We start from the raw sequence: 26669 nt of genomic DNA, 5'->3' as shown, positions 1-26669 counted from the left end.
TTTTTTTTTTTTTTTTTTTTTTTTTTTTTTTTTTTTTTTTTTTTTTTTTTTTTTTTTTTTTTTTTTTTTTTGTAGTTAGGAAAATATAGAAGAAAAAAGAAATATAAGACAGTTAAATCTCATATACACTCATAAACACACAAATTTTCCTAAAATTACGAGAAAATTAAAAACTATTCAAAACTAAGGAACGTCTAAATCTGAAAAAAAGATGGATTAATTTATTTTTTTTTTCAAAACCAAGCTTTCAAATAACTTTAATATTTAATCGAATTTTAAAAATTTAAAACTTCATACCACAGATACTTTATATTTTGAAAACATTTAAAATAACAGGATAATAAAATCTCATACACATTTGTTTAACATTAAAAATATATCTAAAACTTAGAAAATGAAAGAGAAAAAAAAAAACTTAAAATTTAAAACTTTTTCCAATCAAACTTTTTGAAAGGAAAAGACCAGAAAAGCATTCTCAAATGAAATAGCAATCCATCACTCCTTAATTGAAGGACTAAAACTATATATTATATATAAAAGGAAATAGAAACAACAAGCTGCTTTACTACAACAAGCTACATCTCAAAGCCCTTCCATGGCCACATATACTATCATAATCTCTTCGAATTTGCCATAGACGTCTCTCGAGTTCGATGATAGGACAGATCTGATTCTATTTCCTGTCGAACCAATCGGCAAAAAGAAGCGTAAGTTTGTAAGAGAAAGAGAGCCATGGTTGATGCCTTCATAAGAGCAGTTTGAAAAGAACCAATGACTAAGTTACTAACCTCCTGCTCTTGGCAGTAGGGGCGATTATTCCTCTTTTCTCTAAGCTCTTAAACCTGTCCTTCACAAGGGTGCAGCAGCCCTATATTTATACAACAGAACCAACCACGATGTTCTTTCAGTTTCACATCTAAATTTCAGAAACAATAATTTCGATTGAGAGGAGTATTCAGGAAAGATGGATATGGAAATTAAATGAATGCACCTTCAGCTTACGGAGTGATCCAGTTATTTCCTCGGATAGGAGAACTTGAACTGGCGCGGGCTCGAACCTGAAAGTAACACCATGCAGTTCAGGACACAAACTTTCTTGATGTTATCTTGTTTCAGCACGAATCAGTTTATTTCAGAGGCTCATTGGATTACATTCTTGTTTTGTGTTTCATATTTTTAGAACCATATGTTTGCTAATTGTTCCTGTTTCTTGTTACTCAATTTACATAAACATTAGTAGAAATTTTGAAAACAAAAAACAAGAAATGGTTATTAAACATTTTTGTGTTCTTTTTTTTCAATAAAGAAAAGAAAGAACAAGAGACAAGAACAGTTTAAGAGGTAACAAGAAACATGAAGTGGAAACGAGAAACAAAAAACAGAAGACGTTATCATACGAGCCCTAAATCTTTCAATCGAGATACTAGAAAGAACTATTTATGGATTGGGAATACGAGCTATATCACTATAGTACTACATACTTGTGCTTTCCCAAGCGAGGTGGGCATGACTTTAATCTCTCCTGTTTGGCTATAGTTCGTCGCATGCGTCTCTTATCTCTCTCCTCGTCCTCCTTGGCTATTTCTTGAATGATATCCGGCAAGCTACACCCACAAGAGCAAAAGCTCAGTTACATAAAACGTTCCATAACTATGGAGGACAAAAGATACTAATTTACCTGTCTATGTCTTTAGAAATCCCCTTCAACTTCTTTGCTTCGGCTTCCTTTTTGGCCTGTTCTTTGTGTCTAGCTCTCTTATTGAACTCAACTCGAGTCACCCTTCTCATCTTCAAAGGCCTGTGTAACAAGCTTAATTTGTTTAGACAATAACAACTTGAAGTTCTCTTTTTCAAGATATTCAGTTTAAGAGCAATTATTATTGACAACAGAAAAACATAGAAAGAATAGAAAGGAAAACTCTCAAACTAGTAGCTAGCTAAAGAATAGGGTCGCTGTGGAAAGAAAATGGCCAAGGCCCACATTGATCTCTACTCTACCCAATCCCAACGTCTCCCGTAACCTTTCTATTCCTTGAAATACTAGAACGTCAGTGAACAGAATTCTTGAAACATTTTAATCACTTCATAAAATAACGCAAGATAGAGAGATAAACGATCAAGGGCATACGATCGGAATGCATATGTAGGCAAGATCTGTTCAATCCCAATCCCAATCCCAATGAAGAACATAAGCCTTTAAGTTCAAATAGATCCACACAGTAAATCAATAGGGTACGCTCAAATATAGCGTGAACCATGCATAAGAAAGCCAAAAAATTGATCCAAACTACTTCAAAAAATCTGCAATCCTTAAAATAATTTAAACTCCCATAAATGAAACCTTTTTTCTAATTCATTATTTTCGTCCTGATCCATTTCATCCAAATTGGTTTCATCATCAGAGTTATTATCAGCATCCAAAAACAACATCTGCAAAACAGGAATTGAAGATAATCTCTTAAATCAAGGAAAGCAACTAAAAAAGGAAAAATTAGATTTTACATAATAGAAAAAGCATTCCGATAGAGTACAAATTATGGGTCAATATACTCACATCTTCTTCACTAATAGCTTCTCCTGGGACTGTTAAAGGAACTGGCGCAGGCCCCAGCTCATTACGGTAAACTTTCTGCATTTCTTCTGCAACAGCTTGGGCAAGTACATCCTGAATCATGAAATGGGAAATTTAAGGGGAAAAAACAGATATGATAGAGAGTTTGAAGGGGAAAATGCACTTTTAACGATCTATTATCAAAACATTACTCAACAACATTGTTTAATTTCTTCGTCAAGAAACAAAGCTTGGAATTATTACATCTTACCTGATGACTCTCATGCGATGGATTGAACGAACATCCTGGGGGCTCAACTTCTACTGCTGGAATAATGGATGGCTTTGGTTTCTGACCAAGATTGCAACAAAATTACTTTTTTCCCCTTCTTTTTGATAACTCTTCTTTTTACACCCTCATATTTTCTTCTTCCATTTTTTGCATTAGGACAAGAGCCTTGTATCTTTTTTTTTTTTTTTAATATATAATAACAACTTTCATCGAGAAAAAATGAATGAATACAAGGGCGTACAAAAAACCAAGTCCACAAAAGAGAGCCCTACAAAGAGCCTTCTATCTTTTTGAATCGATATTGCTATATTTCAGACCGATGAGCTCTAACTTATGACATAAACAATGTAAGATAAAATATAAGACTTGTTATTAATTAACCAGGTAAAAAAACATACCTTACTGATTTTGCTTCTAGCCTCACCTGCAGTGCACCAAAAACAAGTAGTGCAACGTTTGATTATTTCATTAAAAAATGGTTATTAAGTACACGAGTGAGATACATATCACAAGAGTAATGAGAGGGGGAAAAAAGGACCTTTATCATCCCACAGATCAAGCAAGCCAACCTTGGCACCATCTTGAGAGGCTTCTTTGACTGTGGAAGCCTCTTCCGGTTTTTTCTTGGACTTCTTATTTACTGAAGAAGGCACAGCTTGGACAAACGGGTTCTTCGTCAATATGCTGTCACAGTAAAGGACTTTTTCTCGTTTCTTTTCTATTTTCCGCTTCACTGAAAGATCTATACAGAAAAACAGAGAAATAATAATAATTAGTGCAACCATGACAAATCCTTCCTAACAATGTTCTTTTGAAGGAAATCAGTTTATACTCTTAAGGAACAAATATGGGATGAACGTAGGCTCGAGTTCCTAAGTCGAAGCAAACAAATGCATCAGAAGGGAAAGCACAAGACCAAAACTCTAGCCTCTTCCCATGTTATCATTCAACCTCATTGAAGATACCATCCAATCGTCAGTTAGGGTATACAGCAAGAGCCCAGAACAAACACATGTTCATCTCCTCTTAAGAGGAAATAGATCCTTCTTTCAAAAGCCCAAGTGCAAATCGAGAAAGAATTGAACATCTCTAAAATAATGTAATTGTTTATGCCTGAATATTTTGCTTAATTTCAGCAATCAAAATTATCGTAATATAAGAAAAACTAATCAAAATTCTCAATTATAAGCTTTGCAGACGAAATTTGATTCAGTTCAGCGACAAATAAAATTTCAGAGACCTTTGATGCCTTTTGTGGATACTTTAGTTAGTGTCCTCAAAACCCAATGACAATATTTTCACTCTTCGGTTCAACACTTCAACTCCAAACTTAATGAAAAACAATAAGTTTTCTTTACACAAAGGAGAGCAAACTATAATTCGGTGAGAAGCAAGAATCAAAAGCGGAAAACAATCATCAAGCAGAGACAGTGTAAAAAAAAAAAAAACATCAAAATCAACCAAAAAGGCAGAACCCACAGCTAGAAGAAGAACAGAAACCGGGAAAGTGAAAGAGGCACGTTTAGGAGGGGAAATAGACAGAAAAATAGAACCAGCAGTACCTCGAGACTTGTCGACGACGAAAAGAGAATCGCTGGGAACGGCGGAGAGAGAGCCGCCGGAGAGAGCATCCTTCGTAGACTTCTCGAAGAAATCCTCAATTTCTGCAGTGCTGATGTTAGCTCTCCACGCCTTCTTCCCCTTCCTCGATCCCTTTGATTTCTTCCCCATCGCTCTGAAACTGAAGACCGAAGGTTGAAGCTTTGACAGCACTGGGAGAATAACAGGGAGGGAAGAACGAAGGATGGAGCGAAAAGAGGGGGACGGGCAGGGTTTAGGTCTTTATATTTTCCCCTTTTTAAAATATTTTTTAATATGCATATTTTCTTATGATTAAAAAAAAAAAAAAAAGAAGACATTTTGTATTAGCCCATCGGAGGAACCCTAAGTCTTCTCATCTCACTTCACACCGCCCCACCGTTCGTTCACCACCGTTCTCATCTCACTCCACCGGCGCCCGGCGGCCCCCTACCTCCCAACTTTAATCTCTTCTCTTCCCTTGTTAGAAGAAGAACTCTAGTTGAACTGAGTCACGGACAGAGCATGAAGGGTGGAAGAAAGAACTTGCAGAGGGCATCAAATCAACATATCGTAGGCCTCGAAGATGGTCATAGCATTATGCAGGTTGTCTCAATTCGTGGTTCCAATCTAATCGAGGTACCTTCCTCTTTACTCGATTCTACTCTCTCTGATTTCTACTTTTTTTTTTTTTAACCTACTCTATTTCGTAGTCAATTATTTTCTTCACAATTTTGCGCTTCTGCTATTGCCTACTGCGTTGCATCAATCGACCTGAATGACGAAGTTCTTTAATTCCAGCTAATTATAGGCCGACCTTTAGCATCTTTGATTATGATGCTATATAGTGTGTTTGATATTTACAAACTATTTATTAAGTGGTTTTGATACGCATGTCGTGTTGCAATTTCTTTGTAGAAATCGTACTTTTAATTAAGCATTGATATGGAGGAAACAATAATCTGTGTAGTTTCTCAGTTTCCTGCGCAAATTTGTCCATTACTTTGGCAATTATTTTAAGCGGGTTGCTTTGCTTTCTATGGTACTCCGGAAAATCTCTGATACAAATTTGTATTCCTTCATCATCTTTAGGTAATGGATGCACAAGGTGAGAAATCACTGGCATTATTTCCTGCCAAGTTTCAAAAGAGCATGTGGATAAAACGAGGTATGATCTATACCACATTTGCCTCGCTCTTTGTATCAAGATTTCACGTAATAAGCTTCACTGTGAACGTCAGGAAACTATGTTGTTTCAGTGTTACTGGAATTCATAAACTGCACCTGTTAAACATCGGTTATGGCCATTTTTGTGCCTCTGATTTAGTAGCTTTGGCCATATTCATTGAAACATAGAGATCCTTTTAGATCATTTTGGACAGTTTGTTAGGACCTCAATCTTAAGAAAACAAGCTTAAATTTTACTCCGATGTAAAAGGAGAAATTATATCGCTGGGTATCTCTCTCCCACAATCCACAATGGACTGATTTTTCTTAATTCTACTCCCTACTATTTCTACTATTTGCCACCTCAGGATGTAGTATGTTTCAAGGGCCTTTAGGCTCAAAAGGTCTAATAACGGCAGGCCTACTTTCCACTTTGTTACTATAGAGCCGGGCTGGAAGCTTGCCTACAACCCGCATTAGTAAACCTCTAGTGCTGGTAAAGTCCGGACCATGATCCTCCGTGTCCGATTTGCCAGTAGACAGCAATGGGTTCTCTGTCCTTGTCGGGGATGGAGCGATAGAAGTTTTGAGGTCCTTTTCTTTTAGTGCTTCGACCTGAAGCAATAGCTTCTAGCTAGTTCAGTTAATTATAACCCCTCCACAAACTATCAAGTAATTACAATTATGCCACAATTAATATAACTAATGTAGCACATTTATACTCTAACATAACTTCATATCCTACCTTTACTGAATGCTTGGATTTTTGTTTTGTTTTTTTTTTTTTGTTGGGTAGGAGATTACTTTTAAGTAATGGAAATCAGTTGTTGAAACAAGTGTTGTTTGCTTTGCCATCATTGCAGGGAGTTTCGTTGTAGTTGATGAAAGTGGAAAGAAGAATGCTCTTGAATCTGGAAGCAAGGTGGCATGCATTGTTTCTCGAGTTCTATATTTTGAACAAGTTCGCCAGCTTCAAAAATCTCCAGAATGGTATGTTATATATGTATGTATGTATGTATCAATTTCAACCTATTCATGAAAATGGATCTGGCATCGCTTTTAGATTTGCCCCATTTCAATTAATTAATTAAAAAAAAAACGTATGAGGGTCTCTACTTAGGATTTAATATCTTACTACCTACCTTGACAACCAAATGTAGTACGGTCAAGTTGTCTTGAGAGAATAGTTGAAGTGCACGCAAGTTGACTGACACTCGAACTATCTTTGTTTGAAGACTCTACCTAAATCATAAAACGATGGAAATTGTTAGTGGGTTCGGTTCGGATATCCCTACTTTCCCCGTGGAGACCCAATTTCCTAACGGGATAAAATCCTTCCACAAGGACGGAGAGTGTAATCCCCATGGCCGTTTTGCCATTCATAGATTAAAGAAAGTTGGTTTCATGCACAGTTCTTTTTGTTTTTTCTTTTTTTTCCTCGAACTCATAGATTAATTTGATGTCGGACTTCACTGATCCATTTACCTCCCTTCTTTTTACCAATCTATGGCAGGCCAGAAATCTTCAAGAATGCAATCACTGGAGATCAAAACGAAAATCTGCAAACAGAGAATAATCGACAGGAAGAGGACGAAATCGACTCGAGCGATGATGATGGCCTTCCCCCTCTAGAAGCCAACACAAACAGAGCTAAACCATTAATATTACAACCGGAAGAAGAAACAGAGTCTGATTCAGATTCTTAACTTGCATATTAATTTTAAGTCCATAATTTTGATTTAATACTATGAATATTCATTTTGATCGTTTGTCCTTCAATTTTAATTTTGTAATTAACAGAAATTTCTGACTGCCTACATTTTTTCATCTGTTATAATATGTAATCTATGCGGTTTAGAATATCAAATACAAAAGATAAGACTAATGGAAAATTTAGAAATAAGTCATAATGAAATTGTTTCATATATGAATGAAACTCTTTCTTAAAAAATTGAATAAAAATAACGTAAATAAATGTTTTGAAGGTAAATTGTTCAAACTATCCCTAAACTAGAAACTAATATACAATTGATCTACCTTTAAACATATATGTTTTCTTTTTCAAATGAAATTATCCTATTCACACGTGACCAATACCTCTTGCTTCATTGATTTTTTGGTATGTACATGTTTCAGCTGAATTACTACTTGTTTTAAATGTTTTTTTTTAGTATTCTTTAAAACCATATTTATAAATTAAGAAATTTTTTAAAAGATATTCAATTGTCCCTTTAACATTGAGTGAGTCAAGCCAACTTAGAATTGCGTCGCCTATGTGGACAGGCAACTTATGCTTAAGATTTTGGCCTCGATTTGAAAAAATTTGATTGTGTGGCACTCACTTTCAAGATTGAATGAGTCAAGCCAACTTAGGATCGCGTCGCCTACGATGGGGCAACGTGATGGGACAACGTATGTTCAAGCACTTGACCTCGGTTTGAGAAGAAGGTTTTAGAAAACATGGTTCCCCAATTTAGATTACGCAATGATTTGTTCACCATTTTAGATTGTATTACACAAGTCACGATGGAATGAGAATAGAGAGAAGTAAAAATAGGAGAGAAGAAATTGCAAATTTTTTTAAGCTAAAGAAACAAACGAAGTGTTTTTTTTTAGTTTTTACATGGCGGATTTGTCTTCCTTTTCCAAGTTTCTTTGAGATCTCATCAAATGCGCGCCTGCCGATTTCCCCCCATCTCTGTCTCCTCAAGCCTTCTCTTCTTGCTCTCTGCAACCCATATTTCCATACCCCGTCTTCAACAAACCCACGTCCACGACCTTAAGGGTGGCATCGATCCATCCATGAAGCCTACTGCCTTAGTTTTATAATCTTCACGTTCTTCTGGGTTTGGTGTGTTTTCTTCTGCAACTTTCTTCTGTAACGCCCCCATCGGTTGTTTTCCCGTTCTCCTCCTCTATAGAATCAAGCTATGCAGCACCCCAGATCCATGTGCTCGAAGTCTTAAATCAGCCTTAAACCGAACTAACCAAAGCTGGTTTTGCAATTCCTTTTCACGTGGGTTTTTGAATTCCTGAATCTTTGTGTAACATTGACTCATCGTAGATTCTTTTTCTGGAAATTTTTGGATTGCGAGAGCAGTAGATGAATGGGGGAATTCTTCATTCATTCTAATCGATGAATTGTTGTCTCTTAATCGTTGACCGTTAACACTTGAATCACTATTCTGAAGACGAGATTGCGAAATTATGAGCATAATCAGCAAATCTCGTCTCGAAGCAATTGTATCTGCGTTCGTTACTGTGCATCCTCATGAAATCTCGGCTCTGCTTCACTCTGCCTTCTGCTTCTTCTTCGTAAGTTCACCAAATCATTCATTGTTCTTGCTTTTATGCATCATTTTCTGCTAGTTTATGGTGCCCTGTTCTCTTCTATCTTAGATTTTGAGTGCCTATTTTGTGGTGCTTCCATTGCGTGATGAGGGGGCCATTTCTCTGGGCTTGTCCAATCTGCCGAGCCTTTTTGTGGGATCTTTGGTGCTCACTTTGATTGCTGCACCTATTTCCTCCCACATTTTCTCTTTGCCTAATCTTTCCAAAGGCAAGGTACTTTTCTCGAAGCTGTGCATTCCCCTTTTGATAATGTCGTCCTTTATTGTCTTATAAATTGTGATTCTTGAAATTCCAGGCTTTGGTTTTGATACACAGGTTTTTTAGTGTATCACTCGTTGTATTTTTCATTCTATGGCAATCTTCATCTACTGTCCACTCTTCCAAGGTACTATGATAATCTGGGAAATAATTTGTGATTTGTTTTGTGATTATTGTTATTTTCTTCTAAGTTCGACGATAGATAGAGATTCCAACGTCTAACCTTTGACATGTATTTACTTAAGTAGTTGAACTATGTTCAAATTATCTCGTGATACCAATTCCCCTATTGCTCAAACCGATAAACACGTGAATTGTTAGTATTAGGTAGAGAAGAAATGATATTTCCGGGATTCGATGCAAGACACCTATTCATGTTATGAAAAAAGAATCTAAATCTAAAAGTTTAAGCGGATAGATTATGTTAATATTAATGTTCTATATGCTTAATATTGTAATTTCTTTGTTAACTTTGTTTTGATTTTTCAATTTTAGGGGTTCTTTACATTGTTCCTTGCTGCAAAAGAGGACCCAAAGGATTATGGTGACCAATCAAATTCTATTTCTTCTGTAGATTGGGATAAACATGGGTGGTTTTATGTATCAGTCAGAATTGGATTTTTCCTTTGGGTATCAAAATCCTCTTATTATTTTGCATATACGTTAACTTTCATGAAAGTGTTGAATTTGTCCTCAGCTCAATGGGTGAAACTAATAGTTTCTTGTTTTGAAGGTGGCTTTACTTAATCTAATAACAATTTCCTCAACTTGGGCAAGAGTTATTGATGTCATGGATAGTGAGGTATATCTTCTGTTTCGGCCACACTTATATGAATGGTAGTTGCAAATTTTTTACTCGAGGGATCTTAAACTAAGAAATGGATTCTAGAAGCTAAACTAAAAAAAAGGGCATTCTGAGCAATTTCAATAGTCGGGTTCATTGATATTCCTGGAATAGTAGATACTATCACACATACAATCATACTCAATTCGATGGAATTGTTTGATCTTAAAGGAGATCTTCTATAATTTCGCACGTGAGGGGTTATTTCTTGATTTTGTCTGGTCATTAATAACTTGGTTATTTTGAGATAATAGTAGATAGAAACAACGCTCATAAGGAGTCCTATTGAAACCAAGAATTATAGGCCTGCTTGCCATCTACACTAGAATAAATGAAGTTTTCCGAAAAAAACTGCTAGTGAAGGATAAAAGACACAAGGTTAAAGAGAGAGCTAAAAGAGGATCTTTTGTGTATAATCCTGCATAATCTCGAATGCTAACTTGGTTTTTTTTTCCAGTCAGGTGCTAGATTATTTGGGTTCATAGGTGCGGGTGCCACACTCGGCCAGCTTTTTGGTTCTCTATTTGCAACAGTCATGGCTTGGTTGGGGCCCTGTATGTCTTCCTCCCTCTTTACATTTTAAAAATGCAATGTTTCTATTAACTCCTCCTGTTAGATCAATAAAGATAGGTCCATCTGTTTTAAGCAATTTGTAGTTTTGAGGAGGAAAGACTTTTACATTTGCTTGGTTCTTTTTCGAAAAATAACATAGGTCTGTCATGACAGCTCTTCTCCTCTTTTCTGCCATACTCATGGAATTCGCTGCACGATTGTCTGAAGGGATAAACCAGGATATGCCTCACTCTGGTGAAGAATTATCTCTCATCAGGTTGCCAGTTTCGAAAATTCTTGTTTATGGAATCCAACCTCATGATGAAGTACCAACTTCTTGTTGACATGCCTTATATTCTTGCAGGGATGCAGATGCTAGTCATGAGAATGATGCTGAAGGGCTGGGTACATCAGCTTTTAAAGGCCATTCTCCCAAATCAAATTCTACAATGAAGCCTCACCCATGGGCGATCTTCGATGGAATGCTGCTCATCTTATCGTCCTCCTACTTGTTGTGTGTAGCGTTGTTCCTATGGCTGAGCGCTGTTATCTCATCCTTCTTCTACCTGCAGGTACGATTATTCTCGTTCACGGATCACATTAATGACTTTCTTTTCAACATCGTCTCTTTTCATGCTTTAAGCTTAGTTAGAAGGTAAATTTGTATTTGACAAACTTTACAGCTTATCCCATGATACTATTTGTATTGTGCATGAAGGAAAATGCTTCAAATGTTTTCCTACTGGATTCCATATGCATCTTGTGTTTATCATTCATGTGTAGAAAATGCACGTGAATCCTTTCAAGTGAAAATTACTTGATACATACCCAACTTTTTGTGTGCAGAAAGTGAGTATAATTGCCATTACAGTCACTAGTTCTCTTGGCAGAAGAAAATTGTTTGCCCTGATAAATAGCTTCATTGCTGTTTTTATCCTTGCTGGCCAGCTTACTGTAACGGTATGGTTCCTTTAGATTCGTACTGTAACACGCTTGCTAACTTCAGCGACGAATATCTCATTCGGCCATTTAGTTACAAATGTCTTTAGGCTTAAATTCTATCATGATCCAAAGCATGTTCACATGTAATAGGTCAGACATAGGGTTTTAAAACAGAGTTCGGCTTTGTAAATAATTAATGATCTAAGTTTAGGGACTAAAACCGAACATGTAAAGGCTTGACTAGATTTGAAGCATTTGAAAGCAAGCTAAAGGGAAATAAGTATGAAATTGCATGGATCAACATAGGATTTAAACTATGTTTTATCATGTTTTTGCTTTGATTTTCTTCCCCCTTGTGAAGTTCAGGGTCACATTCTTACCATAGCTGGTGTCACCGTAGCTATCTGTGCTTCACCATCAGTTGCCTTCTTAAATTTGGTTGCAATTGCTGTGTGGCCAACTTGGGTAGTCATTGCTGTTTGTGAGACTGTGCGCAAGGTCTGTGTATGCATTGTGCCTTCTATATTTCTTTATAATTCAGATTCGTTTATTTTGATTCCTAGTTGATTTACTTGCCAGGTTACTACTTACGTCGTTACTCGGCCCGGGAGAGAGCTTCTGTTTACCGTTGTGTCGCAAGATGAGAAGTACAAAGCCAAGGTTTTCATCCTCGAGTTTTCATCTTTTTTATTAACTTTTGATTACCAAAACATGTCTTCATTACAAATGTTCAACTGCAGATATGTATTGATGTGTTTGTTCAAAGATTAGGGGATGCTACAGCAGCAGGGATGTACAAATTACTCCTCAGCACTCTCCATGGAAAAACTTCAACCATTTCGCTCTATGCTCTACCCGTACGTATGATCGTTTATTGATATTGTCGATATTAATGTGCTGCTTCTGCTGATCATTTGCTTTTACTCTAGAGTAACGCTTCGATAACTACTACTTTTGCTGCTATCCCAGATATGTTTGTTGTGGATTGTCAATGCAATATATTTAGGACGTCGCCAGTCTCACCTCACACGTCTTCAAGCACTCTCCACGTCCTAGTCGTCCTAGTCTTTTATACCGATCCATAATAGTTGCAGAGAGAGGCTCGACGAATTGTTGCAATGTTTAGAAGTGTCTCACAGTTGCTACTAGCATCGTCTTAGGTGGTAACCTTGTGTTATATTCATAGAGTAGAAAGATTTCAATGTTATACACAGTTGTGGGATGTTGATGGCCTGGACTTCAAGCATTGCTCGCAGCAGAGGTAATACAAGCAATGTTTGAAGAGAATGATCCATCTCCCTCTATGTAGAAACTGCATTGACTTATTATTATTCTTATCAAATATAAATTTTCATTGCCTTCTTAACCAAATCATTTATGTATTACACTGACCTGACCATCTCACTTCCTCTCTAATTTTCTTACAAATATGGTATATTTAGATATAGTTGTATTAAAGAGTTAATTCAGCAAAATATGAAAGAAAAGACGTGGAAATAATTAAATATAGTGTTGTATACATATAGGCCTCCCTTCAAATAGACCAATTGTTGGGACACCTCTATTGCTATATATATTGCCCCAACTCTTATTATTTTCAATAGCCTATGACAATAACATCAAGCAAAACTGCCATAGGCGTCATTCTATATCATCATCCTGGTAAAAACCGAATGACGTTGAACCTGCACGTATTGCACGCACCTGAAATATGGAAATGTGTACCACGAACAGTTACCTATTTAGATTCCTTGGACAATTTAAACTCAAAACCATGACGACGCAGATAGAGCAACAAGGAAATGAAAACGAAAATGAAAACGACAAGATAAGCCTTAGCAGATCCTAGAGAAGTCTTTCAAGTTTTGTAAGAAAAGGTAAAAGACTGTATGCTTACTCAAGTTCGTCGGAGGGAACGGACCCGATCCTGAATCAAGTTCCTCTCCCAATCTGCGATATCCTCGAATGCGTTATCTGGAAGGCTCTCGAATGGCTCCTTCCCTGGATCATTTTTCGATAGATCGTATGTGGCTCCACGGATGGCTTTTTTACTTGGTCCACAAGGTCTTTTTGAAGTCAGTGCTTCATATGCTGTATTCAACTGTCATATACCCAAAAGAACAACCCTATCAGTTGGTAACTTTATTAGGAGAACTTGCATTCAAAACTTGTGAAGGGCAGGCATTTGAAATATAGAACTTAAGTTTCTAAGTAGAAGAGAACTTGCATTCATTCCACAAAACCAGTACAGGTATGCTATTGCAACGGCAGGGGCCCTGCCTAATCCAGCGGTGCAATGCACGTAAGCTTTTCCTTTACCCTCCGAAATCGCCCATTCTAACAAGGAAACAGCTTTGGGCAATCCATTTCTCAGGGAGTCTGGATCGAAATCCTTTGCCTAAAAAAGAACAGGTTAACTCGACTCGTAAGCAGAAAACAAACCAGCAAACAAATTCGTAAGGGTCGATGAGGAAAAACATTCCCATTTGGAGAAGTCTATAGAACAGTCAGTGTATTTGAAAATGACTCTACCAACGATTTAAGCCCAAGAGTATTATTAAAAGGATGTGTGCTTACCGGTTGCCTCATATGATGAATTCCAAGTTCTTTACATCTTTCTATAACCGACTGTAAGTCGATTCCCCAGTACTCGACATCCTTATCCTGCTGTAAATTTAGAATATAGGCAACACCTTCTTCCTCCTTCAGGAAATCGATATCTTCCGGTTTCTGAGGCTGGGAACCGACGATCAAATTGTCAGCTATCACAGTATAGTTCATACCTGATTCAAGAAGCATTATGACTTAACATTAGCTTTTTGAACACTGATATCACTTAACATTAGCTTCCCTCAAGATTTTTAAAATGTATATACTAGGAAAAGGTTTCCACACTCTTTTAAAGAATGCTTTATTCCCTCTCCAACCGATGTGGGATCTCACAATTCATCCCCCTTCGAGGTACAGCGTCCTCGCTAGCACTCGTTCCTCTCTCCAATTGACGTGGGATCTCTAAGTCTTGGCCCTCTAATTCATTACTCGAAGTACCATTAATTGTAACTTCAGCAAAAAGCTATCATAGAATGTAAAAAAATCCACATGGAAGGCTCAACTGTGCACATCTCATACCAGAAAAACACATCCAGAAAACAAATAAAAGCACTTCAATATATGAACTTCAACTACAATCCATTCACTTGAATCCTATCAGGCATTCGCTTCTCATTCCAAACAAAGCAAATGCCCCAAAATTACCCTTTAACGAATTGCAGAAGCAACGCGATTAAAAGAAAATAAGAAACTGACCGAGTTCATGGTGATACTCATATGGATTCCTCATCATCTTCTTCATAGCCAAATTGTACTCCTCCATCCTGTTCTTGGAAGAGGAAGCTCTGGAACTTGAGGGGTTTTGCCGAATTCCACTCTCAGGCAGTCCGCAGCGGATCTTGTTCAATCGGAAGAGGGGTTTTGAGGGATTTGAACAAAATGGTAAGGATTTGTTGTGCGCATTATTATGAGATGGAAAAACTGCAAATAGCGATGAAAAACAAGCGAGGCTAGAAGCTCCCATTTTCTTATGAGATGCACTGATTCTTTCCCTTTTTTCTTCCCTCTCGTTAACGATCGAAGTAATCAAAATTGTGTAGAATCTAGAAATCTGGTGGGTTTTGAGGAGCAAATCCGCCGACCTTGCACGTGAAACTAACTCCCCCAAGTCATCACGCACGAGACGCTTCCTTTTTTTCTTTTCTTTTTTAATTAGTTTTTATTTGTGAAAGTTCTTATTTTTACAACTCATTTGAATTTGATTTAAATACATATCATCCATGTGATAAGTCAAATCATGATAGTTCGAGCTAGCATAAAATTACAACTAAATAAGAACGCTAGTTTGTAAAGTTCGAGTGGTCGAGAAAGTTACTATAGTTATTTATGAATTTGATATCCACATGAAAAATCGACTAATATCACATTTGAAAAAGATATGATTAAGTTGGATGAACAACTAAATTAACATCATCGAGAACGAGTCCCTAATGTTGTTTGAGACCCACACAGAGAAGATTAAGTTTACAACACTACAAAAATTCAACTAAACAGAACAAATCAATCAATCTCAGCAATCTCTACTAATACCTAATTCCTTTAGCAACCTCAAAGAAATGAGCTACACTTTCCTCAGGTGTACCCACAACAATGCCATGGCCTAGATTCAATATGTGCTTCCCTTTACCTGCCTTCTTCACAGTATCATTTATCCTTTGGGTGATGAACTCCTTGGACCCGAAGAGAACGCCAGGGTCGACATTACCCTGTACTGCTATGTCTGCTCCTAATCGCCTCCTACCTTCAGCCATGTCGACCGTCCAATCTAAGCTAACTACGTCGACACCAGTTGAAGCCAGCCTTTCAAGTAAGCCTCCAGACCCACTGGCATACAGAATCAGTGGAAGGTCTGGATGTGTTTTCTTCACAGAGTCCACAATCTGCTTCAAGTATGGGAGACTGAATTCTTCGAAGTCCACGGGGCTGAGCTCTGTCGCCCACGAATCGAAGATTTGAACGGCTTGCGCTCCGTTGTCTGCTTGGTATTGAACGTACCTAGCCATTGAGCTTGTAAACTTCTGGAGCAATGCATGAAGAACCTGCAGGAGGATTGAAGGGTCAATGCTTACTAGGCTTGCTTGCTTAAGCAGAATGCAGGGCGGGCGTTTTGGGGAAGTTCAGTGAAGGTATCCATACATTAAACTGAATAGGACAGGCATGTTGTGATGTATAGTTAAATATGGAGACAAGTTTACAAATCTCTGGTGATGTCGACTCGGAAGAAAGAGAGATGTGGCATTTACCTTTGGCTGAGAGAAAGCGAGCCTTTTTATTTTTGAAAAGTGCTTCGACGAACCACCTTCGACCACGTATGATGCAAGGGTGAAAGGAGCCCCAACGAAACCAAGAACTGCTGCTTTGTTGTCAACCTGGAAAGGAAAATACATGATAAATATACAAAAAGTTGAAAAGCCAATGAACTATAGACTGAAAAACAATGCATAACATCTAAGACCTCTTTTCGCAGAATCGTTAAAGCTTCCCCAACATATGGAACATTCTCTTCAGGGACAAACTCCCTCACTTCATTCACTTGAGAAGCTTCGCTTATAGGGTTAGCAATGATCGGACCCTTACCTTTGACGATGTCGAAGGGAATATTCATCCCGGATAGCGGAGTGAGAATGTCTGAGAATAAGATCACCTGTTGCAATCAGATAGGGTAACAAACAAGTCAAACCAAAGGGCTAACTCATAACTACAACTGTTAGAACAACAAGTGCTTTCTTGATATGATAGCTCACCCCATCAGGTTTAAAGACTTTCCAAGGCTGAAGCGAAATTTCCACAACAAGATCCGTATTTTCGGACCTTTGACGAAATGAAGGGTATTTTTCACAAATGACTTGGTAACTCTGTTGCAACAAACGTGCATAATATGAGAGCCGGGTTTAACAGAAGTTTCAAGTTTCAAAGAGAATAACAATTCATACAATTTACACGAACTCACAATCAAACTTATCTTATAAAATGACCAGATTTAGCATTCAAGACTCAAGAGTATCAAAAGTGACATAAAATTGAACAGTTATGTGTGTGCATTACCATCGAATCTTCGTTGTATACGAAGAACAGTTATGTGTGTGTACATCACAAAATTAAAAAAGAAATGAGCAATGATTTTTCCTGGAAGTAAAGGAAAGTGGTTTCTCTCAGCAACCACATGGGTTTCTATTTCTTTGATCTTGGTATTATTTGGGGTGCCTTTATCTCCCCATTCTCGGAAAGTTTCTTGTTTTTTTGCTATCTTTTCACTCCTTAGTGGAGTTTGTATCTGATGAACATTATTATTACTTTTCATCTATCAATAAAATGTTCATATCTTGGTAAGGAAAATGATCTTTCTCCTAGAATGAACTTCAAGGTTTAGCATCTTAAGAACAGAACACAAATTGTGATTATAGCACTTGATTCCTCATTCTACAAAAATGGAGATCTTATTTAGATGAACAGGTACAAGATCACGAAGAGGCTAAATAAAACCAGATTCTTGCAGAAAGAAATTTTGGGTGAACTAATGAAATATATTCCCGAACCACTTTATGAGTACTATAACTATCCGGCTTATGGGCTGCAAATCCCACCAAATCCACCGCAGAGTGCAAAAGATAGTCTTTTCTAGCAAACAAAATTTCAATTGAGAAACCGACCGCCACAATAGAACAATATAATCTAGAAAACAAAATTTCAGATCTAATTTACTTCAACTATTTGAAGAAAAAATCATGATGTCAAGGTATAAGAACATGTCAAAAAGAGAAAGTCTATTGAAATTTTTAGCCGTATAAACCTGCCTTCATGTACCTCCCTGCTTGCCTCATCAACCAAACTGGAGGTCTTTCGACATCCTCACCACGAACAGCATTAAGCAACAACGGTTCTGCAGAAGTGGTAGATTTTGGTTCTGCTACAGTTCCTGGATGTGATTGTCTTGCATTAGAATTCTTGTTCTTATGAATGTTAAAAGTTTATTTTATTTTCCCACACACAACCAAAAAAGCTATAGTAGCATTTTTTTTCTTCTTTCGAGTTGTAGAGGTGTGGGATTTGAATCTACTACTCCTTGAATGAGGGTAGATGTCTTAATCATTTGAGTTATGTTCAAGTTAGCTAAACCTATATGAATAAATATACCATAAACTATCGACTTAAACTTTTGTATTTAGTATATCAATAAAATTTGAATCTAATGCTAATGTCCAAGCCTTCTATGATAGTGTTAGAGATGTATAAAAAAGAACAAATTTAATATAACTTATCCCCTTCAGTTTTTGAGTTTATTGGCAGGTTAACAAACGCAAATGCAGAATTTGCACATGAATAAGAAGATAAACTTCAATTCTGCACTGATTTCATTGGAAAAATGAGCTAATCGAAGAAGCAGCAAGATAGAAAAACTCAAACGCCCTTCAATTATAAGAATCAAACACAGTCCAAATATCATGGAAAGAAAGTCAACTCCATCTTCACAGCTCTGAATCGTTTCAACTTTCTCAAACCAAAACCCCACCACCGACGGAAACAATCCAAATTAGAGGTTCAATTCAACAACCTTCAAGTTTCCAGTAGAGAAATTATCAACAAGCACGAGCCAAACCTCATTTTCCCAAGTCCAAGCAGTCAAAAGCAAACTCGAATTGAAAAATTGGAGAAAACCCAAATCGGAAAAACAAAAAAGCATACCTCCAAGAGTACAGTGGATTCGAGACTTAAAAGAAGCGCATCGATTTCTTCTGGGGAAAGAAGAAGAGGAAGCAGAGAAACAAGGTAATGGGGTGTTGTGAATGCACGACATGATCTTGTTCAAGCGCAGAAATTCAAATTCCAAAGCTCAAAATGCTGCAAATCGTCTATATCATCTCCCTTTGCGCCAGCAAAATTGTTTGCAGTGAAGTGACTGGTTAGATGTGTCGATGAAGAAAACAGAGAGAGCGAATGGAAATCGCAATCGGATAGAAAGGATAAGGGCGTTTACCATAAATCGCCTTATCGAATGTAATCTAACGTCCGTACCATACGCGCTAATAAATTTCCGACTTTTTAATTTCTAAATTTAAATTTTTTAGAAGAGTTCTAAAATTAACTTTAAATTTTTAATATTTTACCTATTTCATATTTTTAAAATTTTCATAAATTTATTTAATTAAACTACTCGTAGAGTTTTTACTTAAATTCGTTCTTTTTTTCAAATTTTAAGATATAGAAAAAAGGTAGATTTTTCAAGCGCCCCGAGTCTATGTCCTAAACCAGATAAACTATGCTTGACATCAGTAGTAAAGAGCCCGTTGAGTGGCAGTCTTTAACTTAAGCGCTCGAGATATCCGAGTTCTCCAAAACGAGCATCCAGTTTAGCTTAAGAGAACGCTTCTCACAGCCTCATGACAAACAAAAATTATAGCTTGCATTCTACACAGAATCTTACTGAAGCTTGCAAGATTTATATGAGAGGAGAAAAGAATTGACATCATGACCAACTTTACATACATGGAAAGAACTGAGGAATGAAAGAAAACGAATCAGAATATCGTGTCGATGGTAAGCTTTCTCTTCAATGGAGCTTTCTCGACGTTCTGCTTCTGCAATTCCATGAACGTTGAACCCTTGTTAGCGAATAATCTCCGTAAGTTGATTACCGAAAGCTCGTTGAAGCTAGCAACTGCAAGATCAGCCTGTACTAGATCATATCTGCACAAGATCGTTCCTATATCAGTTGATGATCGAGATATTCGTTAAGAAGTAGGGATGTGAGGCACATACGCGGGGTGCGCACCGATCAATGCTATAGCCATCATCGTACAATTGTGAGCAGCGGTTATGCCTCGAGGATCATCCTCAAACACCACACACTTGGAAGGCTTTCGATCCAGCTGCAATAGGTATACGCATTCATGAACGTCGCCAATGCAACGATGAAAACTATGCTGCTTTTGGTTCCCATTATATTCGAGTTTAACAATATGCGAATCGGACGTTACCTTCACAGCAGCAGATAGAAACCTATGAGCCATCGACTCCATACCATCTTCCTCCGTTACGATTGCCTGCAAAAATGATAACGGTGTATTCGTTTTACTATTTGGCTTAGAATAAAGTTACTCAGACTTCTAGTTCTAACTTTGAATGCAAGAGAAGGTTACCTGAAAATATTTCTTCAAACTCATTCGGTCTAATGCTTCGAGCATGTGTTTCCGATCGAGACTTGAAACGATGGCACAGGGAATGCGAGCTGTAGACACGGCATCCAGCCACTCTTTGAGACCATCAACTGGCGTTTTAAGCTGAATAAGAAAGTATTTAAATGATTTACACGAACAATCGAACGAACAAAACAGTCTATAAAAAGATTTTATTGAGAGTACTCACAGAAAGAAGACCTCTATAATACAACTGTGAAAACCTCGATTGCAATCTATCCAGCTCGCTTTCTGCCATGCCCCAACGTAGAAGCTGAAAGGTTGAGCAGAGTTTTCAAAAGCATTAAAAACACACCACTAGCAGATATTGTCCTCTTTGGGCTTTCCCTTTCGGGCTTCCCTCAAGGTTTTCAAAACGTGTGTGCTAGGGAGAGATTTCCACACCCTTATAAAGAATGCTTCATTCCCCTCTCCAACCGACGTAGAATCTCACAATCCATCCCCCTTCGAGACCCAACGTCCTTACTAGCACTCGTTTCTCTCTCCAATCGATGTGGGATCTCACAATTCACTCCCTTTCGGAGCCCAACATCCTCGTTGGCACACCGCCCGGTGTCCACCCCCTTTGGGGCTCAGCGTCCTCAATGGCATACCATCCGGTGTCTAGCTCTGATGGAAAGAAACCACAGAGCTTTTGATAATAAGGCAAAGGTATAGGTTAGAAATATCCAAACCTTCTTAATCCTAACCATGACATAGAACATATATTCGACGGTAAATTGGAGCGCCTTTTGTACCAAGATAACATCATAGAACACGAGTTACATCTCCAATAGAAACATATTTTCGTATGCAACTACAACGAGAAGCATCTTTCAATTTTCAACCTCGGTAATAAACCCGACAACCTTTCTTAAAACATAAAAATTACAAACCTTCTGCAATACATGATCTGCACCTGCATAAAGCATAAGCTTCTGCATATCACCATCTTCAGGAACTCTTTTTCCTATAGCAATTACAATTCAAAATTCAAAACAATAAAACAGAGATTAAAAGATTTCTTAATTCTGTAAGAGATTATGAAAGTTCTAAACAAAAGATTTCATATATGCATCGGTGCAGTAATTTCCAAAGAAATAGAACAAAACCTTCTTCTGAGGCAAGTTGTTTCCATGAATTTAACTTTAAAGTTTGAGTATCTGCCTGAAAATGAATCATACACATCATCAGACAAAAACATGTTCATAATCAGGACATTTGGTTATATGGGTATTAAGAACATAGAAGTTACCACAACATTATCCCAAGAGAAAACTAAGCCGTATGCTTCATCGGGTTTCATAGCATAACGAATTCTTTGAAGAAATCCTTCTTGTAGTCTATCGTTCAAGAAATCCTGGTTGCCACAAGGATTAAGACTCTCAAGTGAAAAAGAAGAAAAATAGCTTGAATATAACTAGATTTACTCCATTTTTTCCTTACCACGTCCACTTTCATAGGACCATCTGGTCTAAAACTCACAAATCCTTCTCCATATTCAGCTCCGATTGCCTGACACACAAACATTGATCACAAACTTGAAACATTGAAAAGATATGCAAACCCCATCAGTTAAGAGCATCAAATTACAAGGGTTAATCGGCTTAACTAAGAAAAGAATGTTAAATTTAGTACCTCCTGCATAAAAAGCTTGTTGGGAGTAAAGGGAAACCTATTGAGGGAGCCATTTTCGCCAGACTCAGAAACTCTCATCGCCACCATAGAATGTTTATTGAAGTTAAAACGCTTAAAACTCTGTAAAAATGAGAAGAATCCACCATCAAAGAAGGAACGAAATGGGGTGGAAGAAGAGGAAAAAGGGTACCCGATATTTGAAGCGAGACGAGGAAGTGGGTGTCCATGATAGAGGAGCAGTGGAGGTTCTGAAATTGCTACAGCTGCAGTCCATTAGTGTACAACGAAGGGGGCGATAGCCGTAGAGGGTGAAGCTAAAAGGCTACTTAGATTTTTGGGCTTTGCCCCTTTTCTTTCGCGAAGAATAAGGGCTCGTAGAGCGTAACGAATCCACCGGGCAATCCGTGCTCCGCGCCGCGCCCCTTCAATTTTTATTAGCACACTTGTCCTATAAGAAAATCTGTTCTGTTCTTATTGCCTATATGGCTGTGATTGGAAAGCCCCAAACAAAGCTTTGAGAGCCTATACTCAAAGTGGGCAATAACATGCCATTCTTATTGTTAGAATTGTGTTCAACTAACATGGTGGTACCAGAGTCATGTCCTAAACTTAGTCATGTTAATAAGTCTCGAAGGCATAGTAAAAAAAAAAAAAAGTCTAGACTCAATTAAGGGGAAGCGTGATCTCGGGTTAAATAAAAAATTTATATAGTTGCATATTAAATATATTAAATATAATAGAATGAAGGAATCTTTTGGGCCCATTTTTTCTAACAAAATCAAGATATAAGGCCCAAAAAAATATATTGGTGGGCTTAAGGTGTCAAAATATTAATCTCTATGCTTATAAATAATTTGGAAAAATAATTTTGAAAATTTTGATATCTTACTTTATGTTATATTTCATTTGATTTTTATTTAATTGAATTTAATAAAAGTCTGTATTTAATTGAATCTATTATTACTAAAATAAATAAATAAATAAATAAAATGTTACATTTGTTGAATAAAAAAAATGGAGAAAAAGAGAGAGAGAGAGAGAGAGAGAGAGGCAATTGGGTTGGGGATGAGAGAACAACGGGGCGAATTATAAGGCACAAAAAACGGGTCAAACCATAATGTATTCTTCCATTTTTCTTGCAATTTAAGCATTTTATTTTAATTTATGTTTTTTTTTTAATTTCTAAATTAATTAATATAGTTTATTTTTTGAGGTATTAATATTAACTTATAACCTTCATTTCTACTCTTTAGATCCATTAATATTTGTTCCCCCTTGATTTCAATTCCCTCATTTTCACCACCCACTTTGATATTAACACCTTTCTTTCTTTTTATTTAACCTATAAATTAATATTACCTTAAATTTCGTCACACAAATTATACAATTTTTTTATTATAATCTTTGAAGTGTTTGAGTCTTGGGTTTAATATAATGAAATTAAAAATATTTAGTAAAAAAATAATATTCTAATTGAGTTGCATTTATATCAACAAGTGAGTTAGAGTAAGATAAATAATGTGTGTATTTATGTGACGATAAACTATAATATAAAAATAAAGGATTAAATAGGCTTTTTTTAAAGTTGAGAGAATCCTAGTATAGAGATTGAGATTATAATATAAAAAAAAATTAAAGAGTTATTATTATTATTATTATTATTATAAAAGTTTAAAAGCATATATAAGTCATAATGTGAAAAAGATAACTAATTATTAAATTATTATTATATATATAGATATATTGAAAGGGTATATGGTCATTTTCTTTGTGAACATCACTAAAACTCTTTGAGTAATTTTGTAAAGAAAGGTTCTTATTGTGTTGGATGAAAAAAAGGTAAACTTCATGAAAACCAATGCCCCAACCCACCAAAAATATTAAATAAATAAATAAATAAAATTTTAATTCTTTTTATCCTCTAAAAAAAATCTTCATATTTATTTTCGTTAATGTACTTTTTAATGACCACTACTTTACACGATAGTATGATATTGTCCACTTTGATTATAACCTCTCATGGCTTTTGCTTTGGACTCCCCAAAAGACCTTACACCAATCAATCGGGATAGTATTATTTGATTGTAAACTCATGGTCATTCCCTAAAATAGCGGATGTGAGATTTTCATTGTAACGACCCAGATCGACCGCTAGTAGATATTGTCTTTTTTGGGCTTGCCCTCAAGGCTTTAAAACGCGTCTGGGTCGTTACAAATGGTATCAGAGCCAGACATCAGACGATGTGCCAGTTTTCTCACTGTTCTCCGGAGGGGGGTAGACACGAGGTAGTGTGCTAGTAAAAACGTTGGGCCAGGAAGGGAGGTGGATTTGGGGGCTGTCTCACATCGATTGGAGGAAGGAAAGAGTGTCAGTGAGAATGCTGGTCCCAAAGGGAGGTGGAGGATTGTGATGTCCCATCTTAGTTTAGGGATGAGAACAAACCACTATTTATAAGGGTGTAGAAACCTTCCCCTGTAGACGCATTTTAAAAGCAAGGGTAAGCCCAAAGAGGACAATATCTTCCAGCTGTGGATCGGGTCGTTACATTCATCCAACAAAAAAAAAAAAAAATACATAAAACTGTGCTTAGAAGTAAGTTTATTTTGTGAGGAGGAAGAGTTCATCTCCCTCCTTCCTTTTTTAATCAATCAACTCCCTCTCTCTAATCTCTACATTGCGGCTGCTCTACGGTGATGCCCATTTACTTATATATATATGTGTGTGTATATATATGTATATGTGTATATATATATAGTGATGGCTTAGTTCTTGATTTTGACAAGAAACTAACCCTTTTTTTTTGTTGAGTTCAAGACGATCTATATATATATACACTTTTGATCTCTAAATTAAGAGGTAATTCAAAGAAAACAAGTTCTTGCAGAGCTTATTATTTTTTTATTTTTGTCTCCCTAACAAATAAGCAAACTCCTTCCCCTCACATGCAATTTCTTCTCTCAAAGTCAAAACGCTCGCACGTGACCTCGTTTTTTTAGTGTAACGAAGATTCGATATGAAGATCTGAACCTCTAACCTAAAACAATAAACGGGATATATTCATATCCCTCGTACCCGAGCTGATTTATTTTCATTCTTCTTATAGATCTTTGGTGGGAATCCTCGTACACTGCCTATACAGATGACCCACATCTTCATATCACCATTTCAAACTACCTAAACCTTCCCTTCTCTCTCTCTCTCTCCTTTCTTCAAGTCAAGATCAGAGCATGCCTGAATGTCCAAAGAAAGGTAAGAAAAACCCTCACTTTCTTCGCCCGAGCAATTTCGTTCACGGTTTTAACTCGTCGACAAAGAACAAAGCTATTCATGTCTTAACCCGTTGAGTTTCAACGTGGGTTTTTTTTAACTCCCTTAATTTTGTTTTATATGGTTGTATGTATTAGAGAGAAACGAACCGATAGGTTGATTATGATAATCGAATTGACTTTATTGAGTAACTTTTTTTTTCGTGTTAATGTAGAGAGAGATTCGACGAGATAGCGAAGAAGATAAAGAGAGAAACCGATGTATCATCAAATATTCCTCCACAACAAATCATGGGGAGACGCCATTCCTTGCAGGCTTCTCCAGGGATACTCAACACCATTACTCCATGTGCAGCCTGCAAGCTCTTAAGAAGAAGATGTGCTCAAGAATGCCCCTTTTCCCCCTACTTCTCGCCTCACGAGCCTCATAAATTCGCCTCGGTTCACAAGGTTTTTGGTGCTAGTAATGTCTCGAAGATGCTCATGGTAACTCGATGTTGTATTATTATAAGTTTAGTCATTAAATTTTTCGAGTTAATTTATTATAGTTATTGTATTTTAGGAAGTTTCTGAGAATCGGAGAGCGGATGCTGCGAACAGCTTAGTTTATGAAGCGAATGTGAGGCTTCGAGATCCTGTTTATGGGTGCATGGGTGCCATTTCGTCCTTACAACACCAAATCCAAGCCTTACAAATTGAGTTAAACACGGTGAGAGCTGAGATCTTAAGACACAAATTTAGAGAAGCTAGTAATATGATTCACTCTTCTCCTCAACCACAACAACAACAACATGCGTCTTTTCTTTCATCTTCGGCCGAGGTTGTTTCGGTTGCCGTTCCACCACCGCCACCGTCTCTACCACTACCTCCGCCATCTCATCACGACGCTTCTTCCTCTTCCTCCCCTTTGTACAACCGTCCCACAGTGGCAACGGATTATAATACCATTTCAAGCAACGAGAATGTTACCTACTTTGTTAGTACTACAAGTACGGATCATCAATTGAATTCTTAGAGAAACGCGAATTTACATGGAATAAGATCGGAAGAAAAAAAGTTGGGTGAATCCCATTTCTCGTTTCTCGTTTCTTAACTAAATACTAACTCGAAAACAAAAAACGAAAAATTTTACGATTTTTCGATATCATTCATCTGTATTATTTGAAAAACACGTTTTTTTTCTCCTCGTTTGATGAACGTGAAACATTAATCATTTCGTACACGGTGTCGATCTCGATCGATTAAGGGTGGATAATAGTTGATTAAATTTGGTTGACTAAGGAGAGGCATAGCACATGGAAAGTAGTCGGTGGCATTGAAGGATGGGATCTGAAATGTGAAGGATTATTTAAAAGTTGGGTAAGAAGGGGAGACAAATGTGTACGACTTTGATACTCCCCATGCAATTTCAGTCTCATTTATAAGGCTATGTTTACCAAAATTATG

The 26669-nt window shown here is 36.9% G+C and overlaps 7 protein-coding genes across 8 annotated transcripts; 3 read left to right on the top strand and 4 right to left on the bottom strand.

Annotated features, from left to right (window-relative positions):
• Positions 1-509: 509 nt before the first annotated feature.
• LOC111447694 (ribosome biogenesis protein NOP53-like) lies at positions 510-4671 on the bottom strand. The gene is made up of 11 exons (XM_023086984.1): positions 4406-4671; positions 3382-3585; positions 3242-3267; positions 2823-2903; positions 2555-2665; positions 2342-2430; positions 1679-1798; positions 1482-1604; positions 992-1058; positions 789-868; positions 510-680 (listed from the first exon to the last, which is right to left on the bottom strand). The coding sequence occupies exons 1-11, from the start codon at positions 4572-4574 to the stop codon at positions 674-676; spliced, it is 1077 nt and encodes a 358-aa protein (XP_022942752.1). The 5' UTR covers positions 4575-4671; the 3' UTR covers positions 510-673.
• A 76-nt stretch (positions 4672-4747) lies between these two features.
• On the top strand, positions 4748-7448 carry LOC111447695 (probable RNA-binding protein EIF1AD). Its single transcript, XM_023086985.1, has 4 exons — positions 4748-5060; positions 5514-5589; positions 6452-6578; positions 7102-7448. Exons 1-4 carry the CDS (start codon positions 4947-4949, stop codon positions 7292-7294), a joined length of 510 nt encoding a protein of 169 aa, XP_022942753.1. The 5' UTR covers positions 4748-4946; the 3' UTR covers positions 7295-7448.
• Positions 7449-8181: 733 nt separating this feature from the next.
• LOC111447361 lies at positions 8182-12890 on the top strand. The gene is made up of 13 exons (XM_023086497.1): positions 8182-8903; positions 8988-9152; positions 9235-9324; positions 9693-9827; positions 9931-9999; positions 10499-10595; positions 10768-10870; positions 10958-11165; positions 11440-11553; positions 11902-12033; positions 12115-12195; positions 12276-12392; positions 12505-12890. Exons 1-13 carry the CDS (start codon positions 8796-8798, stop codon positions 12589-12591), a joined length of 1506 nt encoding a protein of 501 aa, XP_022942265.1. The 5' UTR covers positions 8182-8795; the 3' UTR covers positions 12592-12890.
• A 122-nt stretch (positions 12891-13012) lies between these two features.
• Positions 13013-15209, bottom strand: LOC111447363 (phosphoglucan phosphatase LSF2, chloroplastic). Its single transcript, XM_023086499.1, has 5 exons — positions 14842-15209; positions 14113-14318; positions 13763-13933; positions 13433-13636; positions 13013-13239 (listed from the first exon to the last, which is right to left on the bottom strand). The coding sequence occupies exons 1-4, from the start codon at positions 15107-15109 to the stop codon at positions 13433-13435; spliced, it is 849 nt and encodes a 282-aa protein (XP_022942267.1). The 5' UTR covers positions 15110-15209; the 3' UTR covers positions 13013-13239.
• Positions 15210-15522: 313 nt separating this feature from the next.
• Positions 15523-19137, bottom strand: LOC111447362 (uroporphyrinogen decarboxylase-like). The gene is made up of 6 exons (XM_023086498.1): positions 18829-19137; positions 17940-18061; positions 16890-17000; positions 16601-16789; positions 16389-16514; positions 15523-16184 (listed from the first exon to the last, which is right to left on the bottom strand). The coding sequence occupies exons 1-6, from the start codon at positions 18938-18940 to the stop codon at positions 15669-15671; spliced, it is 1176 nt and encodes a 391-aa protein (XP_022942266.1). The 5' UTR covers positions 18941-19137; the 3' UTR covers positions 15523-15668.
• A 278-nt stretch (positions 19138-19415) lies between these two features.
• On the bottom strand, positions 19416-22375 carry LOC111446975 (5-amino-6-(5-phospho-D-ribitylamino)uracil phosphatase, chloroplastic-like). Of its 2 annotated transcripts, none has more exons than XM_023085923.1 (11): positions 22147-22375; positions 21957-22076; positions 21765-21833; positions 21574-21678; positions 21431-21485; positions 21215-21288; positions 20509-20592; positions 20283-20423; positions 20121-20186; positions 19903-20012; positions 19416-19830 (listed from the first exon to the last, which is right to left on the bottom strand). In XM_023085923.1, exons 1-11 carry the CDS (start codon positions 22228-22230, stop codon positions 19662-19664), a joined length of 1077 nt encoding a protein of 358 aa, XP_022941691.1. In that variant the 5' UTR covers positions 22231-22375; the 3' UTR covers positions 19416-19661. The 2 variants fall into 2 exon arrangements, with proteins under 2 accessions (XP_022941691.1, XP_022941692.1); XM_023085924.1 differs by having other exon boundaries at positions 19739-19830; positions 19916-20012.
• Positions 22376-24823: 2448 nt separating this feature from the next.
• Positions 24824-26292, top strand: LOC111447627 (LOB domain-containing protein 15-like). The gene is made up of 3 exons (XM_023086890.1): positions 24824-25206; positions 25439-25709; positions 25786-26292. The coding sequence occupies exons 1-3, from the start codon at positions 25193-25195 to the stop codon at positions 26236-26238; spliced, it is 738 nt and encodes a 245-aa protein (XP_022942658.1). The 5' UTR covers positions 24824-25192; the 3' UTR covers positions 26239-26292.
• The last annotated feature ends 377 nt before the right edge of the window (positions 26293-26669 follow it).

Source organism: Cucurbita moschata, unplaced genomic scaffold (genome assembly GCF_002738365.1).
Source record: "Cucurbita moschata cultivar Rifu unplaced genomic scaffold, Cmos_1.0 Cmo_Scf00009, whole genome shotgun sequence".
Lineage (NCBI taxonomy): Eukaryota > Viridiplantae > Streptophyta > Magnoliopsida > Cucurbitales > Cucurbitaceae > Cucurbita > Cucurbita moschata.
The sequence above is the reverse complement of the archived record's forward strand: the minus strand, read 5'-3'. Positions and strand labels throughout refer to the sequence as shown.

Bases quoted from the DNA above. Each gene is read 5' to 3' on its own strand.
- LOC111446975 (XM_023085923.1), bottom strand. From the start codon at position 22,230: ATGGACTGCAGCTGTAGCAATTTCAGAACCTCCACTGCTCCTCTATCA. The intron at 21,834-21,956 runs GTACTAAATTTA...TTTGTGTGTCAG, and splicing joins ACAAGCTTTTTATGCAGGAG to GCAATCGGAGCTGAATATGG. The intron at 21,486-21,573 runs GTAACTTCTATG...ATTCATTTTCAG, and splicing joins TCTCTTGGGATAATGTTGTG to GCAGATACTCAAACTTTAAA.
- LOC111447363 (XM_023086499.1), bottom strand. From the start codon at position 15,109: ATGGGAGCTTCTAGCCTCGCTTGTTTTTCATCGCTATTTGCAGTTTTT. The intron at 14,319-14,841 runs GTCAGTTTCTTA...TTCTTGAATCAG, and splicing joins TGAGTATCACCATGAACTCG to GTATGAACTATACTGTGATA. The intron at 13,934-14,112 runs GTAAGCACACAT...GTTCTTTTTTAG, and splicing joins TTCATCATATGAGGCAACCG to GCAAAGGATTTCGATCCAGA.
- LOC111447361 (XM_023086497.1), top strand. From the start codon at position 8,796: ATGAGCATAATCAGCAAATCTCGTCTCGAAGCAATTGTATCTGCGTTC. The intron at 11,554-11,901 runs GTATGGTTCCTT...TGTGAAGTTCAG, and splicing joins CTGGCCAGCTTACTGTAACG to GGTCACATTCTTACCATAGC. The intron at 12,196-12,275 runs GTTTTCATCCTC...GTTCAACTGCAG, and splicing joins ATGAGAAGTACAAAGCCAAG to ATATGTATTGATGTGTTTGT.
- LOC111447362 (XM_023086498.1), bottom strand. From the start codon at position 18,940: ATGTCGTGCATTCACAACACCCCATTACCTTGTTTCTCTGCTTCCTCT. The intron at 16,515-16,600 runs GTCTTAGATGTT...TTTCCTTTCCAG, and splicing joins TAACGATTCTGCGAAAAGAG to GTTGACAACAAAGCAGCAGT. The intron at 16,185-16,388 runs GTAAATGCCACA...ATCCTCCTGCAG, and splicing joins TCGCTTTCTCTCAGCCAAAG to GTTCTTCATGCATTGCTCCA.
- LOC111447695 (XM_023086985.1), top strand. From the start codon at position 4,947: ATGAAGGGTGGAAGAAAGAACTTGCAGAGGGCATCAAATCAACATATC. The intron at 5,590-6,451 runs GTATGATCTATA...CCATCATTGCAG, and splicing joins GAGCATGTGGATAAAACGAG to GGAGTTTCGTTGTAGTTGAT. The intron at 6,579-7,101 runs GTATGTTATATA...AATCTATGGCAG, and splicing joins CTTCAAAAATCTCCAGAATG to GCCAGAAATCTTCAAGAATG.
- LOC111447694 (XM_023086984.1), bottom strand. From the start codon at position 4,574: ATGGGGAAGAAATCAAAGGGATCGAGGAAGGGGAAGAAGGCGTGGAGA. The intron at 2,904-3,241 runs GTATGTTTTTTT...AATCTTGGTCAG, and splicing joins CTAGAAGCAAAATCAGTAAG to AAACCAAAGCCATCCATTAT. The intron at 1,059-1,481 runs GTATGTAGTACT...TGTTACTTTCAG, and splicing joins CCTCGCTTGGGAAAGCACAA to GTTCGAGCCCGCGCCAGTTC.
- LOC111447627 (XM_023086890.1), top strand. The intron at 25,710-25,785 runs GTAACTCGATGT...ATTGTATTTTAG, and splicing joins ATGTCTCGAAGATGCTCATG to GAAGTTTCTGAGAATCGGAG.